Source organism: Mobula birostris, chromosome 10 (assembly GCF_030028105.1).
Source record: "Mobula birostris isolate sMobBir1 chromosome 10, sMobBir1.hap1, whole genome shotgun sequence".
NCBI lineage: Eukaryota > Metazoa > Chordata > Chondrichthyes > Myliobatiformes > Myliobatidae > Mobula > Mobula birostris.
In genome coordinates, this window is record NC_092379.1 from 91599866 (window position 1) to 91617526 (window position 17661).

The 17661-nt window shown below is 38.4% G+C and overlaps 1 protein-coding gene across 2 annotated transcripts in view; it reads left to right on the plus strand.

Moving 5' to 3' along the window:
* Positions 1-17661, plus strand: part of cstf2 (cleavage stimulation factor, 3' pre-RNA, subunit 2) — a 77607-nt gene that overhangs the window by 37298 nt on the left and 22648 nt on the right. For both annotated transcript variants that reach the window (XM_072270571.1, XM_072270572.1), the window contains 2 exons: positions 4351-4492; positions 5189-5481. In XM_072270571.1, coding sequence (XP_072126672.1) covers positions 4351-4492; positions 5189-5481 — 435 coding nt within the window. The remainder of the gene's footprint in view (positions 1-4350; positions 4493-5188; positions 5482-17661) is intronic.

Consider the following 17661-nt stretch of genomic DNA (forward strand, 5'->3'; position numbering starts at 1 on the left):
ATGAAATAATCTGTATTGGGAAGCGGGTTGTCACTCTGACAATGTAATTCGGTTTTTAATACACTTGGAATGTTGGCGCAATGGATTTTGATGTCATAATTGGCTTTTTGGGTGTTTCATTTAAAACTTTAGTTAAATATGGGAAAGGTATGAGTCCATTTACAGTTGAATTTGTGCAGCATTAATTTCTCTAGTGTTTCGTCTGGTGCTCTCAACAACCACTAGTTAGCAAATGTAATTTCTGTGGACTTGAGATACTCCTGGATCTCTATCAGAACAAATAAATAAATTGCATCCTAAGATATTTGTATATAAGGAAGCCAAACATTTAATAAATAAATGGTTAAAGATTCTTGCATGAGTCTTAGCAATAATTTCAAAGCCACTTTAATAAGAATGAAAATAAATTTGTAGGGCAATCTCTTCATGTGAGAAGGAGGTTCCCTTTTAACATAGATATAATTATTCTGATTAACTTGATCATGTACCTCTATTAAATTTGACTGGGTAATGTTTAATATTAAAATACAATGCTTATAAAAAGTATTCACCACCCCTGGAAGTTTTCATATTTTCTTGTTTTACAACACTGAATCACAGTGGATTTAATTTGGCTTTTTCTTACACTGATCGATAGAAAAAGACTCTTTCATGTCAAAGTGAAAACAGATATCTACAAAGTGATCTAAATTAATTACAGATCTAAAACACAAAGTAATTGACTGCTTAAGTATTCACCTCCTTCAGTGTGACACACCTGATCATCAGTGGTTCAACCAATTGGCTTTAGAAGTCACATAATTAAATGGAGATTACCAGTGTGCTGTCAAGGTGTTTCAATTGATTGTGGTTAAAAATACACCTGTATCACTATTGGTGAGTCAGTATCCTGGCATAAGCTACACCATGTAGACAAAAGAACACTTGAAGCAACTCTGTGTAAAGATTATTGAAAAGCACGTCAGGAGATGAATACAGGTGGCCCCTGTTTTCCGAACGTTCGCTTTACGACACCTCGCTGTTATGAAAGACCTACAATAGTTACCTGTTTTCGCTAACAGAAGGTTACAAAAAAAGGCAGCGTGCGATAAAAGGCAGCGCGTGCCCGAACAGCCAAGCTCCTCCCCCGGAACTGCATTCTCGCCGGCATTGCTTAAGTACGTGCTTTATCCCGATTTATTTTGTGCATCCGTTAGCAAGATGAGTTCTAGGGTATTGGAAAAGCCTAAAGGAGCTTGTAAGGGTGTTACACTTAGTGTAAAACTAGACATAATTAAGCGTTTTGATCGTGGTGAACGAAGTAAGGACTTGTCTATGCGTTGAACTTGCCTGCATCCACCATTGGCACTATTTATACACAGAGAGAAAGAATTTTGAAAGCTGCCGATGTTGCTGTTGGTTCTGCTCGTAGCAAAGTGGTCTCTCTTAGTCGGCATCCAATAATGGATAAAATGGAAAGTCTATTGCTTGAGTGGATTGATGGGTGTACAAAGTGTGGTGTTCCGTTAAGTTTTCTTATAGTTAAGGAGAAATCAGTCAGTCTTTTTAATAAGCTGAAGCAGAAAGCACTGGACAATGGTGATGAAAGTGGAATTTAAAGGTAGTCATGGGTGTTTTGATTTGTTTCTGAGGTGAGGGCAACTTTAAGCAGTTTAAGAAGTTGTCCCCAACCTCCGGGCCACCGACTGATACATTGCTGTGAAGAATGCAGTGGTGCAGCAGTAGTCGGAATGCACCCAGCACATCTTTAAGAAAAAAGCTGAAATAAACAAACTAATTAATTAGGTGCCGCCCGGCATGTAAATGTTGGCCCAGATCAGAGGCAATTGCTGATTGTGTCAGGTGCTTATTCGTATAGGCAAGTGTTTAACTGTAATGAAACTGCAATTTATTGGAGTTTTCCGGATTCCGGCAAGTGAAACTACACTGTACATACATTATTTCTACTTTATATAGGCTGTGTATTTTTATGTGTTATTTGGTATGATTTGGCAGCTTCATAGCTTAAAGATTACTGGAGAGAGTGTTTCTGCCGAGAGCGCTTCCGCGAGATTTTCGCTGCGCTAGACAGTGCTGCAAAAAAGTATTTCTACTTTATATAGGCTGTGTATTTATCATATCATTCCTGCTTTTACTATATGTTACTGTTATTTTAGGTTTTCTGTGTTATTTGGCATGATTTTGTAGGTTATTTTTTGGGTCTGGGAATGCTCAAAAATTTTTCCCATATTAATAATTGCTTATTCACTTTACGACATTCCGGCTTACGAACCGTTTCATAGGAACGCTCTGCCTTCAGATAGTGGGGGAAACCTGTATAAGAACATTTCCAAGTCACTGAATATCTTTTGGAGTACAATTAAGTCAATCATCAAGAAATGGAATGAATATGGCACTGCTGTAAATCTGTCTAGAGCTGGGCGTCCTCAAAAACTGAGAGACTGTGCAAGAAGGGGACTAGTGAGGGAGGCCGCCAAAAGACTCATGACAATTCTAGAGGAGTTACAAGCTTCACTGGCTGAGATGGGAGAGACTGTGCATACAACATCTGTTGCTTGGGTGCTTCACCAGTTACAGCTTTATGGGAGAGTGGCATAAAGAAAGCCACTGTTGGAAAAAAAACTCACATGAAATCTTGGCTACGGTTTGCCAGAAGGCATGTAGGAGACTCTGAAGTCAGCTGGAAGAAGGTTCTACGGTCTGGTGAAACCAAAATTGAACTTTTTGGCCATGAGACTAAATGCTATGCTTGGCATAAGCTAAACACAGCACTTCATCAAAAACATCATTCCCACCATGAAGCATGGTGGTGGTTGTATCATGCTGCAGGGGTGCTTCATTGCAGCAGGTCCTGGAAGGCTTGTGAAGGTAGAGGGCAAAATGAATGCAGCAAAATATAGGGAAATCTTAGAGGAAAACCTGATGCAATCTGCAAGAGAACTGCGACCTGGGATAAGATGTGTTTTCCAGCAAGACAACAACTCCAAGCATAAAGCCAAAGCCACACTGGAATGGCTTAAAAACAACAGGGTTAACATCCTGGAGTGGCCAAGTCAGAGTCTAGGCCTCAGTCCAACTGAGAATTTGTGGCTGGACCTGAAAAGGGCTGTTCACTCACGATCCCCATGCAGTCTGTCAGAGCTTGAGCAGTTAACGAAGAAAGGGGGGAAATTGCAGTGTCCAGATGTGCAAAGCTGGTGGAGATCTATCCGCACAGACTGAAGCGGTAATTGTTGTCAGAGGTGCATCTACTAAATGCTGACTTGAAGGGGGTGAATACTTATGCAATCAATTATTTTGTTTTTTTTATATTTATAATTAATTTAGATCACTTTGTAGAGATCTGTTTCACTTCAACACAAAAGAGTCTTTTCTATTGTACGTTGTTAATAAAACCCAAAATTAAATCCACTGTGATTCAATGTTGTAGAACAATAAAACATGAAAACTCCTAGGAGAGTGGGAGTGAGTACTTTTTATAGGCACTTTAAATATCTCAAAAACCCATAATATTTTATATAAGCTGGTGCTGCTTTCTTAATGTTTCTGAGCTATCTTGATTCTTAGTTTGTATTAATCACAGTTAAGGCCATGTTACATTCACGGTAAAATTTTTCCATTTCTAAAATTCATAGTGAAAATAGCATTATGATTAATGTATTGCCATTTTACTTGAAGATATTTAGTGGCTTTCTAACTTGAAGGCTGCCATCTCCTTGAAGAAGCAAATCTTGCTATTCCTTACTTGGTGGATCCTGCTTGTCAACAAGTGGTAGTTATGTGATTGTGAGAGAAAGCTGTGAGATGTCTACTATTTATCAGTATAAACCCATTGTGTAGCTTTTTGTTAGTATGGTTTGGAGTGTATGCTATGAGCTGAATAGTTGGTTTAAATTTACATTGTTAAATGTATTGTTTGACAGAATGTGTGTAAGAGTACACACAGCTTTGTAGAGCAAACATTATTCAGATCTCAGATGGCCGATTATTAAATAATTGTGTTGTCATCTGTGGCATACCATTACACAGTTGCATATGTCAAATGACAGAAAAATACATTGGTACCTATTGTTCAGAATTTGCCTCTGCCACAGTGACATTAATTGGATATCAAATGTGCTTGGATCATCCCTGAACTTCCTTCTGATCTTTCAAGATTACTTTTAGAATGATCTAAGGTTCTTGAAGCAAACTTTATACATGGATGGTTCACCATGCAGGAAACATGGAAGCATCATCTATGCTCTGAAATTCACTTCTCTTCTGCCTGCCTTTTGTAAATTAGATCTGGATGCAGATTTTTTTTTTACAAACTTTTAGGCAGTAATTCCTTTTCCTTTTCCTTTTCAGTCCCAATGCAGGACCCCAGAGCCAACATGCAGCGGGGTCCCCCAGTCACTGGGGCTCCTGCTCCAAGAGGTTTGCTAGGAGATGCACCAAATGACCCACGTGGAGGGACTTTGCTTTCAGTCACTGGGGAGGTGGAAACTCGGTAAGTGCCGGTTTGTAAGATATTTAGTTGTAATCAGTTAAATATTTCCTTGTGCATTCTATGTTGATTCAGAACTTATTCCAGTTTTCTTTTGACAACCATTAATTTTCCAGGTGTGCCTGCGCATGTATTGGCATTTTTAATGGATGCTGTTTTACATGTTGAAAAGTAATGTTTCTTAGCTCAAATAGCCTTTTTTAAACAAGAAAAATGCCTTTAACAAAAACAAGTTGTTTAGTCACTAATTTATAACATGCATTAGACAGGAAATGGGTGGTATTAATATCTGATGGATGTGAAATGTCCCTGGGCTGTGCCACAACTAGTTATTCTTAATTAAAAAGTGTTATATGACACTATAATTTGAGAATAATTGGAATTGGTGAAACTCGAAGGTTTCTCATTTATTTATTGTTTAATCTACACAAATTGACCTCTTGAAAAGTTTGGTAATCACATTTTTATCATAATAAATTTAAATTCTAAATGGATTGTCAAATTTTCTGGATTTTTACAGAAACTAAAATTAATCACAGTTCATTGGCTTGAATTACTTGTAATTTGTAATGATATTGATTTGAATAGTTCAAATTTTCTTCCTATTAAGTGGTTCATTGCTATTTTATGGTGCATTTAACTTTCAAAATTTCAGGTAATTATCTAAATATTCATGTAGTTTTAACTTTCACTTTCCAGAGGGTATATTGGACCACCACATCAGGGACCACCTATACACCACGTGCCTGGCCATGACGGCAGAGGACCGCCTGACCTTAGAAATGCCCATGAACCACGAGGCATGCAACATGACATGAGACCGGGGCCGATGGGAGAACAGAGGGGGCCTATTGGTGAACAAAGGGGCCCGATGGGTGAGCCACGTGGACCACTTGTTGAACAAAGGGGGCCCATGGGAGATCCAAGAGGGATGATGGGAGATCCAAGGGGCCCAATGATGGATCAGCGTGGACCTCCTCATGAATCTAGAGGCAAGTTAAAGAAAACCAGAGGGATGTGGGATAATTAACAAAATGATGAATTACTAAATGTTATCTATTGATTTTTTTTTCTGATTAACTCTTCCAATCTGACTATTTTTCTATATTTGACTGTTTTGTGTGCATACAATTGACAAACTTGACCGGAAAGTGGAGAAGGTTTTCAGTAATTACAAATTATTTACTTCATTTGGTGATCACTTTTCAAACAACATCTATATTTAGATTATTGGTAATTATTGCAGCATTTTAACACTTTTTTTGCTTTTTGAAAATATTGGTTATGTTGAGCCTTAAAGGAAGTGGCTTTTAAATTAAATTTATCTTCTCCACAGCATTCAGTTGTAATAACAATGCCCCACATACAGTATTTGCGGTGCGTTTTGTTCTAGGTTGCCTATGGCTTGCACACCCTTAATATAATTGAAACGGGACAGGGAGGTTGATGAGGTGAAAGGGGAGGAAAATTTATTGATGATGCTCCATAATATTTCTTTAGCACAACAAATTACACAACAGCCTTTGTGTCCTGGTTACCACAACGCAAATTAGGCAGTAAACCTTCTGCAAATGATTCTCTTACCTGTTAAGGAAGATGGTCATTGAGAAAGAATCATTGTGGTGGGGTGGTTTAGGGAAGAATATAGAATTGTAAAAGTACGTACAAAATAATCTCTCTATGATCTAAGTCTTGAAGCAGGTTGTTGTATTTCATTGCACGTCTTGGAAATAACTGGAGAAGTTGGTCAGTGAACAAGTGTTTAGAGTGTACTCTAGCATCTGAGAGAAAAGCTCTCTCAATTGTACAGCGTTGGTGAAATAAAAATTTAAACTAGAAACAAATTTTGCAAATCATGTGATGATTTGCAATGTTGATGAATTAACCCATCTCTGTAATGTTTTTCCAAAATTGCATGACATTAGCATTTCTTGAACATTGTCTTTAAGCAGTTTGTAGCAGGCATGGTGAACCTGTGGAGCCATTTTTTACAATGAAATATGTATGTATTAGTAAAATGAGCAGACGCATACCAGATGAAATTTGGCACAGATATGAAGTAATTCATTTTATTTGGAAGTATAAGAGAGGAACAGTTTTAAATATACTATAGAAATATCGAAACTTTGAAATGTACATGTACAATGAAGTGTTATTTTTGTTGAAACTTACAGTAAATGCTGTTTTTATCCTCTTTAGAGTATTCTGGCCATTTTTAGACATCACATTTTGAGGATGTGTAGAGAGAATGCAGAGAGGGTATCAGTAATTGTATTGAGGATAAAAGAGTTAAGTTAGGATTGTCACCAGAGAAAATGCGGCTGTAAAACAGAAGATGAAGGAAGTATTTGATTGTGTTTTCAGAGTCATAAAGGGCTTTGATGGGGTAAATGAGAGACATTTTATTTCCAGTGATCTTGGGGTCAGTAAACTTAGGACCTAGATTTAAGATAATAGGCAAAATAAGTGAAAATGACTTTGGAAAATGCACTTCTGGTAGGGAATGTGCTTCCTGAAAATAATTGGTTTGGTAACAACTTTGAAAGAAAAATGTTATACAAATATTTTGAGAAGTTGGCATTTTTATTGAAGAAGGGCTGCAGGGATATAATTTACAGTCTGAGTCTGTAACACCAGTGGCAGAAAAGTTATTGAATTAAATAGGATTAAGCTACACTTGGAAAGGCAGAGACTAATCAAAGATCATTCTGTGTGTTTTTGTTGGAGAAATCCTGTATGTCTGATTTAAATTTTTTGAAGAAGTACCAAAACTTACTGATGAGGGCAGTGCTGTTCATGTAGTCTGCAGGTGGCTGAGTTTGTTCCTACAGGTTTGAACTCATGGGATCCCAGGCAAATTAGTAATAGGGATAGAGGGTGATAACAGATGGTTATCTCTACATTCAGAAGTCCATGAGGTCAGTGCTTGGACCCTAATTCTTCGTTATATACATTAATGATTGGATGTGGAAGTAGGATGTATGATCATTGGGATAGCAATAATGAAAATTATTGGTGGTGTTAAAAGTGAGGAGGATAATTGTAGGTTGATTTCAGCAGTAAGAATGGGCAGAGCAATGGTAGATGGAATTTAATCTTGATAAGTGTGAGGTAATACACTTTGGAGACTATAATAATAAGGTATATATATTAAATGGTAGTATCCTTCAGAGTTATTGAAGGGTAGAGGGATGTCAGTGTATGTGTACAAGGATTCCTAAAGATAGCAGCATAGATTGATAGACTGATGTAGAAGATGGTTTATAGGATATTTGACCTCTTTAACTGGCATTGAACATACACTCAGTAGCTACTTTATTAGGTACACCTATACACCTGCTCATTAAAGATCAAAGTAAATTTATTATCAAAGTACATATATGTCATCACATACAACCCTGAGATTCATTTTCTTGTGGGCGTACTCAATAAATCCATGATAGAATGATAACCATAATTGACTCAATAAAAGGCTGCAGCAACTTGGGTGTTCAACCAGTGTGCAAAAGACAAACGCCAAAAGAAATAAATAATAATAAATAAACAATAAATATCGACAACATGAGGTGAAGAGACCTTGAAAGTAAGTTCATCGGTTGTGAGAACATTTCAATGATTCACCTTCAGTGAAGTTTTGTGAAGATAGCCCCTTTGATTTAAGAGCCTAACCGTTGAGGGATAATAACTATTCCTGAGCTTGGTGGTGTGAGCTCTGACGCTCCAGTACCTCCTTGATGGCAGCAGTGAGAAGAAAGCATGCTGTGAGTGGTGGGCGTCCCTGATGATGGATGCTGTTTTCCTGAGGCAACATTTCGTATAAATGTCTCAGTGGTGGGGATGGACTGGGCCATATAGGGTTGTCCTTTCAAGGGTATTGGTATTTCCATACCAGGCCATGATGTAGCCAGTCAGTGTACTCTCCACTACACATCTATAGAAGTTTGTCGAAGTTTTAGATGTCATGCTGAATCTTCGCAAACCTCTAAGGAAGTAGAGGTGCTGCCGTGCTTTCTTCGTAATTGCACATGCGTGTTGGGCCGGCGACTGGTTCCCCGAAATAAAACCACCAAGGAATTTAGAATTGCTGACCCTCTCCCCTCTGATCCTCCAATGATGACTGGCTCATGGACCTCTTGTTTTCTCTTCCTCCTGATATCAATAATAAACTTCTTGGTCTTGCTGACAAGATTGTTGTTATAGCACCACTCAACCAGATTTTCAATCTCCCTCCTATATGCTGACTCATCACCAGCTTTGATTCTGCCTATGACAGTGGTGTCGCCAGCAAATTTGAATATGGCATTGGAGCTGTGCTTAGCCATATAGCCATAAGTGTAAAGAGAATAGAGCAGGGAGCTACTGTTCGGATGGAGACTGTGGAGGAGATGTTGTTGCCAAACTGACTGGGGTCTGTAAGTGAGGAAATTGAGGATCCAATTGCAGAAGAATATGTTGAGGCCAAGGACTTGAGGCTTATTAATTAGTTTTGACGGGATGATGGTATTGAATACTTAGCTGTAGTCAATAAAGAGCACCCTGACATGTGCATCTTTGCTGCCTAGATGTTCCAGGGTTGAGTGAAGAGTCAGTGAGATGGCATCTGCTGTGCACCTGTTGCTCTGGTAGCAAAATGGAGTGGATCCAAGACACTTCTCAAGTAGAATTTGATATGTTTCATCACCAGCCTCTCAAAACACTTCCTCATTGGATGATAGTCATTGAGGCAGGTTTCCACATTCTTCTTAGGCACCAGTATAATTGAAGCCTGCTCGAAGCAGGTGGGTATTTCGGAATGCCAAAGCAAGAGGTTAAAATCTCAGTGACTACTCTAGCCAGTTATTCAGCGCAGGCTTTTAGTACTTGGCCAGGTACCCTTTCAGGGCCAGATGCTTGTCGTGGGTTCAGCCTCCTGAAGGCTGCTCTCACATTGCCCTCTGAGACTAAGATCGCAGGATCATCAGGGGCTGTGGGAGCTTGTAACGGTTCCTCAATATTTTGAGGGTCAAAGCGAACATAGAAGGCATTAAGCTCATCTGGAAGTGAAGCCCTGTTGTCACCTATGTAGCTTGATTTAATTTTATAAAAGAGGTGATTAAAGTTAGCATTAAGAGGTTAGCATTAAGCCCTGCAACAGCTGTTGAGCACCCTTCGTTGATTCAAGTTTAGTCCGGAATTGATGCTTTGCCTGTGAGATGGCTTTCCAGAGATCGTACCTGGACCTCTTGTAACTTTCTTGGTCGCCAGACTTGAATACCTATTATCTGACCCTCAGCAGGTTGCAGACCTCGTGGTTCATCCAGAGCTTCTGGTTGGGGAAAACTTTGAATGATTTTATTTTGGGGACACACTGATCTACAGCTGTTTTAATAAAGTCTATGACAACCATGATGTATTCATTCAGATCCACAGTCCACCAATTTGAAGTGATCCTGCAGCCACTTCTCTGTCTCCTGTGACCACCTCTTTGTTGTCCTAATCTCTGGATCTTTGCTCTTTAGCCTCTGTCTAAAAGCAGGTAGGAGGAGCCAAGTGATCTAAATAACCAAAATGCAATCTGGTCACGGAACAGTAAGCATTTTTTATCTTAGTATAACAGTGGTCTAGTGTGTTTGGACCTTTGGTGTTACATGTTATATGCTGATAGTTAATTGGGCAGGGTTTTCTTCGAACAAGACTGGTTGAAGTCCCTCTGAAGTGCTGCGGGATGAACTGTTTCTTGTTTGGAGACAGCATCATATAGTATCTCAAGGGCTTGCTGCTGGTGGTATGTAAATTGCAGTCGGGATTGTGGAGGAGAACTCCCTTGGCAAATAGAATGCATGGCATTTGACTGTTGGGTGTTCAAGGTTGGGAGAGCATGAGTTTGACAAAACCGTGACCGCCACATCAGAGCACCACCGAGGATTTATCATGAAGCACACACCTCCACCTTTTTTCAAAATCAACAGTTTGATCCATTCTGTGAACTGAGATATCTTCTGGTCTGATCACTGTATCTGGCGTGCAGGGAGAAAGCCATGTCTTGCTTAGGCATAGAACACAACAATCTCTCATTTCCCTTTGATACAGCAACCTTGCCCTCAGGTCCTCAATTTTGTTCTCCATTAACTTTGTATTTGCTAATAAGATGCTGGGTAAAGGGGGGGCCTATCCCTCTGCATTTCAACCTGGCTTGGAGTCACACCCTCTTGCTTCACTTCCGGCCATGGTGATGAAGTTTCATCTGTTTAAAGGTGCTGTATTTGCTTGGTCCACCAAGTCCTTCAGACATGAAATCTGTAGATCATTGTTTACTTAAAAGTGCATTGCTTAGAGGGAAATTACAAGCTGCAGATTGCAGTGAAAGTAATTCAGAAGAGATATATTTTAAAGTATTGTACTTATTTAAAAGTATTTTTAAATGAGCACAATATTTAAATATCTCTTCTGAATTATTCTCAGCATGTTAGCCCTCAGAACGTCACTGTGGTTCACCAGCACCATCTTGCATGTTTAATTAATAGAAACATTTAATTCAGCCTATCATGTGGCAGCAACTCAATGCATAAAAGCATGCAGATGTAGTCAAGTGGTTCAGTTGTTGTTCAGAATGGGGAAGAAATGTGATCTAAGAGACTTTGATTGTGAAATAATTGTTGGTGCCATACAGGGTGATTTGAGTATCTCAAGCTCCTGATCTAGGATTTTCATGCACAACAGGCTCTAGAGTTTCCGCAGATAATGTGAAAACAAAAAAAAAACAGTAAATGGCACTTCTGTGTGTGAAAACACCTAGCTAATGAGAGCGATCAGAGGAGAATGGATAGACTGGTTCAAGCTGACAGGAAGGTGACAGTAACTCAAATAGCCTGTGCAGAAGAGCATCTCAGAATGTACAACACGTTGAATCTTGAAGTGGAGGAGCTACAGCAATGGAAGATCACAAGCATACCTCCTGTACCTAATAAAGTAGCCACTGGTTGTGGGAGCATGAAGGTTATGTTATTATCTCATAAAACATTGGCTAGGCCACAGATGAGAAGCTTTCCCTTCTCATTTCATGTCCCTTGACATGTCCCTTGAGAACTCCTCATACTGCCTATAGTTTTTTGAGAGCAAGTCTATATCTGCTCAGATCCATGTACCCAGTCTAAGGAGGGGCAAACCCAAAGAACATGGTTGTCAGTCTGAAGTATATCTCTTAATGGACAAGTCAGTCTCTTGACCTGTGTGAAGTGCAAAATCATTATCTAAGTTAAAGGATGTATGAATCTGTGTGACTTGGTCATGTGGTGTATGTTGTGAGGGAATTAAGTATTGCTGTTTGGAGTTCAGCTCGAGTTATTGCTGGAGTCCAGCTCAATCTTGCAGCTACAAGTGCTACACCAGTACTGCCTGACCTGTTCCCTGCCTTAGTCATTTTGAGTAACAGGAGTAAGTGTCTTATATGCATGTGGTTCTAATCTGTATTTCTGTGTCAACTATGTAACTGACCCCCATCGTTTCTTTCTCTCTCTCTAAATACATACTCACATGTGTGTGTAGTGCGAATAGATTGGTCCTTCTGACCCTTTGAGTCCGGCAACCCTGATTTAACCCTGACCTAATCATGTGACAATTTACAATGACCAATTAACCTACTACAACTATTTTGGCTGTGGGAGGAAACTGGACTACCCAGAGAAAACCCCCGTATTGCACGGGGAGTACATACAGACTCCTTACAGAGAATGCCGGGATTGAACTCTGAACTCAGGCATCCCAAGCTGTAATCGCATCATGCTAACTGTTACACTGCCGTGGCACCAGTAGTTTCTTTAGATATAAAGCTACTGTTTCAAATAGAGAATTTTCCAGGTAGCTTCCTAAAATTGGATTTTTGCAATTTTCTGTCCTGCTGTATTAGAAATATAATTTTATAACTCTTTGCCAAGGAACTAAGAAGGAAAACAATAATGTTGGAAATCAGTGACAAAAATTTCAAAACAGCCTAAAAGTGGTTGCCAAAAATAATAACCTGTCTTACTGTTAGAACCATGCACTCCCTTTCAATTTTTGTATCTGGTGAGCAGTGTGTGATTTCACTGTAATTTACATGTTGAACAATATTTATTGGCTGATAGAAAGTTATTTTAAAAGCCACTATAGTTTTAAAAATTATTGCAGCTTTATAGCATCAAATCTATGTTTGATTACAGTTTTAGCTCGGAAAGAATGTGAAATCATTGCCAAGGTTCATGGGATAATGTTGATAAGAAATACAGATTTAAAATAAATCTCCTTAGTACCTCAGTGCTTGCTTTTGCACCTCCCTGTTTTCTCCCCTGCCCCCTTCTTCTTTCTCCCAGCTATCACTAGTAGTTATTTGCCTCCTAGGTTCATTTGAACCCTGCACCTTTCCACCTCATGATCCTCGACATGGACCTCAGCATGATCCACGTTACCAGGCTCATATTTCTCAGCAAGACCCTTGTGGAGGGTCCTATCCGAATGTACATCAACTAAATGCACCCATGGGTGAGGAAATTCTAGTCCAGCTTCCCTGTTAATTCTGTAGGTTGGCTCACAGTTTCTGTATGAAACACCTTTCACAATGCTACTGTAAAGGTCATTCCCAAGTAAGAGAAAAATACAGAGACGGTGAGGTGTTGATGTAGCTTCATTTAGCAATGCATCACTAAAAGAAGTAGGTACAAATTATTTTAAATATGTTATTTGACAGAAAATATATTATTTTTCTTGCTATATTGTTAGTCAGGCTGTGAGAAGAGTATCCAGATTGGGGCAGATTAATTTCCCTGTGGTTTGCCACTGATCTTTTCAGAAAGAAACTGATTCTTTGAGCCAACCAAAAATCTATAATTTGAAATTATATTTTGCAGTTTTTCTTGTTAGGAATAAGTTGTGATTTATTATTTTTGAGCAAGTTTCAGTTTTTATACTTAAGAGTATTAATTTAATAATTTTACTGGATGTTCTGAATTACTAGGGTTACTATCATATTATTGTGCACTTATTACTGATAGTATTGCTATTCAAAAATAGGAACTTGGGGTTTCTTTTTCTGATCAATAAAACCAACAAATCTGTACAAAAACATATGCAGTATGTTTTCCTCAGAAGGTTACTTGTATCATTTGCTTATTGTTTTATTTTTGAATGGTGTAAAATTGAATTTGTCCTAATTGTTGGAATTTGCAGATGAGATTCTTCTAATAGCAAATCACCTGCTATGTTAATTTAGACAAATGTTAATATTTTACTTCACATACTTTAGTGGCAAATAGAAAGGCTGTGTCCTTCCAAACCTGGTATAAAAAGACATTTCAAAAAGTGGGAACAGGTTATAAATACAGTAGTGCTAGAAAGTTTGTGAACTCTGTAGAATTTTCTCTATTTCTGCATAAATATGACCTAAAACGTGATCAGATCTTTACGCAAATCCTAAAACTAGATAAAGAGAACCCAATTAAATAAGTAACACAAAAACATTATACTTGTTCATTTATTTATTGAGAAAAATAATCCAATATTACATGTACTTGTTGGAAAAAATATGTGAACCTCTGTGGTAATGCCTTCTACAAAAGCTATTTGGAGTTAGGTATTCCAATCAATGAGATGAGATTGGAGGTGTGGGTTGTAGAGGTGCCCTGCGCTATAAAAAAGACACAAAGTCAGGTTACTGACAGAGCCTGCTCTTCTCAAGAAAGAATTACTTATGTGCACCATGTCTTGATCAAAACAACTTTCAGAGATCCTTGCAAGTAGAATTGTAGAGATGCATGAAGCTGGAAAGGCTACAAAAGTGTTTCTAAAGACCTGAGTGTTCTTCAGTCCACAGTAAGAGAAATTGTCTACAAATAGAGGAAACTCCGTACTGTTGCTACTGTCTCTAGGAGTGGGCATCCTGCAAAGGTCATACCAAGAGCACAACATGCAATGCTGAAGGAGGTGAAAAAAAAACCCAAGGGTAACAGCAAAAGATCTGAAGAAATCTCTAAAACTTGCTGAAGTCTCTTCACATTTTCACTATAAGAAAAAACACTGACAAGAATGGTGTTTATGGAAGACCACCACAGAGGAAACAACTACTCTCCAAAAAAAAAAATAGAACCTGGGATGTTCTACAATACTTCTGGGACAATGTTCTGTGGACAGGTGAGACAAAAGTTGAACTTCTTGGCAGAAATGCATATTGCTACGTTTGGAGGAAAAAGGGCACTACACACCAACACCAGAACCTCGACCCAACTGTGAAGCATGGTGGAAGGAGCATCATGGTTTGGGTTGCTTTGCTGCCCCAGGACCTAGACAGCTTGCAATCATTGAGGGAACAATGAATTCAAAATTATATCAATACACCTTACAGGAGAATGTTGGGGTAGCAGTCCATCACCTGAAGCTTAATAGAAGTTGAGTGATGTAACAAGACAATGATCCTAAAGGCAAGAGTAAATCCAGCAACAGAATGGTTTAAAAAGAAGAAAATTTGTGTTTTGGAATGACCAAGTGAAGGTCCTGACTTTAATCCTATAGAAATGTTGTAGAAGGACCAGAAGCAAGAAGTTCATGCAAGGAAGCCCACCAACATCCCAGAGTTGAAGCAGTTTTGTAAGGAAGAATGGCCTAAAATTCCTCCAAGCCACTGTGCAGGACTGATCAGCTACTAAAACAATTGGTTGAAGTTATTGCTGTACAAGGGGGTTACACCGGTTACTGAAAGCAAAGGTTCACGTACTTTTTCCAGCAAATAAATACATGTAATATTGGATCACTTTTCCAGATATATAAATGAAAAAGTATAATGTTTTTTGTTATTTATTTAATTAGGGTCTTGAATTTTAGGACTTGTGCAAAGATCTGATCATATTTATGCAGAAATAAAGAAAGTTCTGCAGGGTTCACAACCTTTATTGCACCGCTGTATATAACTAAACCTGCTTGAAACCCAAGCATGATAGATTTTACAAATGAGATTTGAATTTCAGTCATTCTCTTTAATTGCTAACGTGCTGGAAATCCAAAGCAGCACATACAAAAGGCTGGAGGAACTTAACAGGCCACGAAGCATATATGGAAAAGAGACAGGGCTTGATGAAGTTTCTCCAGCATTTTGTGTGTGTTGCTCTTTAATTGCTGTTTTATTCATTTGGCTTTAACCCTTTCTGCCTTCAGTAGTCTTAATATCAATTGGGAGCAAGTCTGTGTGGTGCAAGATTTAATAATTGAAGATCATAGAAACTGCGGGAATTAATTGTAAATTGTTATGGAAGGCAGAATGATTATAAGAAGTCAGCAGCATTAAATTTATTAATCATTTTAGAGGAAGTGCACAAGAAGTTAACAAGAGAAAGGTAGGGTTGAGAATCCAAAAGATTTCTTGTAAGGGCAGATGATATGAGTAAAATATTAAAAATGAGAGGAAAGTTATGAACTGTAAAGTTAAGGTAGATTGAAAGGGAAGTATTGTTATTTTAACATTTATTGTATTAATTATGTATTCAACTCTGTGCCACCTGTGGGGAATGCTAATTGAAAAGCATAATCAGAAACTGTACTTAAATCTAGAATAAGCAAGAACTAGGGTAACAAAATACTTGTGTCTAACAAAAAAATCCATAAGCTAACAGTTTAAATTGATCAAGATAGTGTAATTGATGTATACGGTGTATTTTTTTTTCTGAATCCATATATACGTCAACCACACTACTCTGATCTTTAATTGTTACCTTGAAAATTTGCCATACAGGAGGCTTATCAGGAAATGGAAGCTTCGGTGGAATTAAAGAAGGTTGCTACGTGTATTGGCTGGCAAGGAGCACAGGATAGTGCAAATAAATAGTTTTGGAATAAATGCTGATTTTCTAGTGTGATATCTTAAGGATCGGGCTTGGGTTCATTGTCCTTTTCAGGATTTTACAAACAACCTGTACTCTGAGAGTAACTTTAGACATTTAAAAAGGGAAACGGAAACTTCCAGGTGCAGGCTGAATGGTATACAGAATTGCCTTTCAATGGATACGAAGGTATGAATGGGCTTGTTCTATTATTGATACTTTTAATTGTACAATAAACTGATTTAAATGTTGTTACATTTGGTTGCATTTAAACCACTTCATGAATTAAATATATACCAGAACAATGAAAGTGTGAATTGACAATGTAATATTCTATCTCAACAGTCCTTTTTTTGTATTTTTGCCAATAAAATGTAATTATGTATCTAGCCCAAATGTTTGGAGGCTATAGACTTGAAAAGCTAATAAAGAATCAATTATGTATGCAGCTAACATATTACCATATTAAAAATTTTTCACCTACAAATTTTTATCTAGTACAAAAAAGAGATGGTTGTTGGCTGGATTCTACAATGGTTCCCAGGTTATTGGTCACTGTTCCCTCTAAGCTGTGGGGTGCTGTGCAGCTGGAATTTTCTTTTTATACAATATCTTATTAAAGTGCTGCTCAGTTTTCAGGTTGTGTAAAACTTTCCTGCTGAGAGCAATGATAGGTCCATGCAACTGTAAAAAAAAAAATTGAGAGGGAATGTTGTATTGGTACAGTAGTCCTTTAATGTCTATTGATATACTGAAGAGGAAGACTGCTGTGTTTCTCCATTTCGCAAAAAAAAACCAGGATGCAGAGCTGGGCTGAGAAGTGACAGATCGAGTTTAATTTGCAAGGCTCAACGTGAAGGCAGAATACAGGGTTAATGGCGGAATTTGTAACTGTGTGGAGGAACAGTTGAATCTTGAGGTTCACATCCATAGATCCCTTAAAGTTGCAGCACAGATTCATAGGGTGGTTAAGAAGGTGTATGGTGTGTTTGGCCTTCATTAGCTGGGGGATTCAATTTAAGAGCCACGAGGTAAACTTGCAACTTTATAAAACTAGTTACACATGGAGTGTTTTGTACAGTTCCGGTTCCTTCAACATAGTAAGGATGTGGAAACTCGAGAAGGGTGCAGAGGAGATTTACCAGGATGTGCAGGCATTAAAGTGCATGTTTCATGATGATAGGTTCAGTGAGCTAAGGAGGGTGAGGGATGACTCGACAGAGGTGTACAAGATGATAAGAGGCATAGATCAAGTCGACGGCAGAAAACAAAAGGGCATAACTAAGGTGTTGGGAGGAAAGAATTGGGGGTGGGGGAATGAGGAACATGCTGCTCAGCATGGTAGAGGCAGAT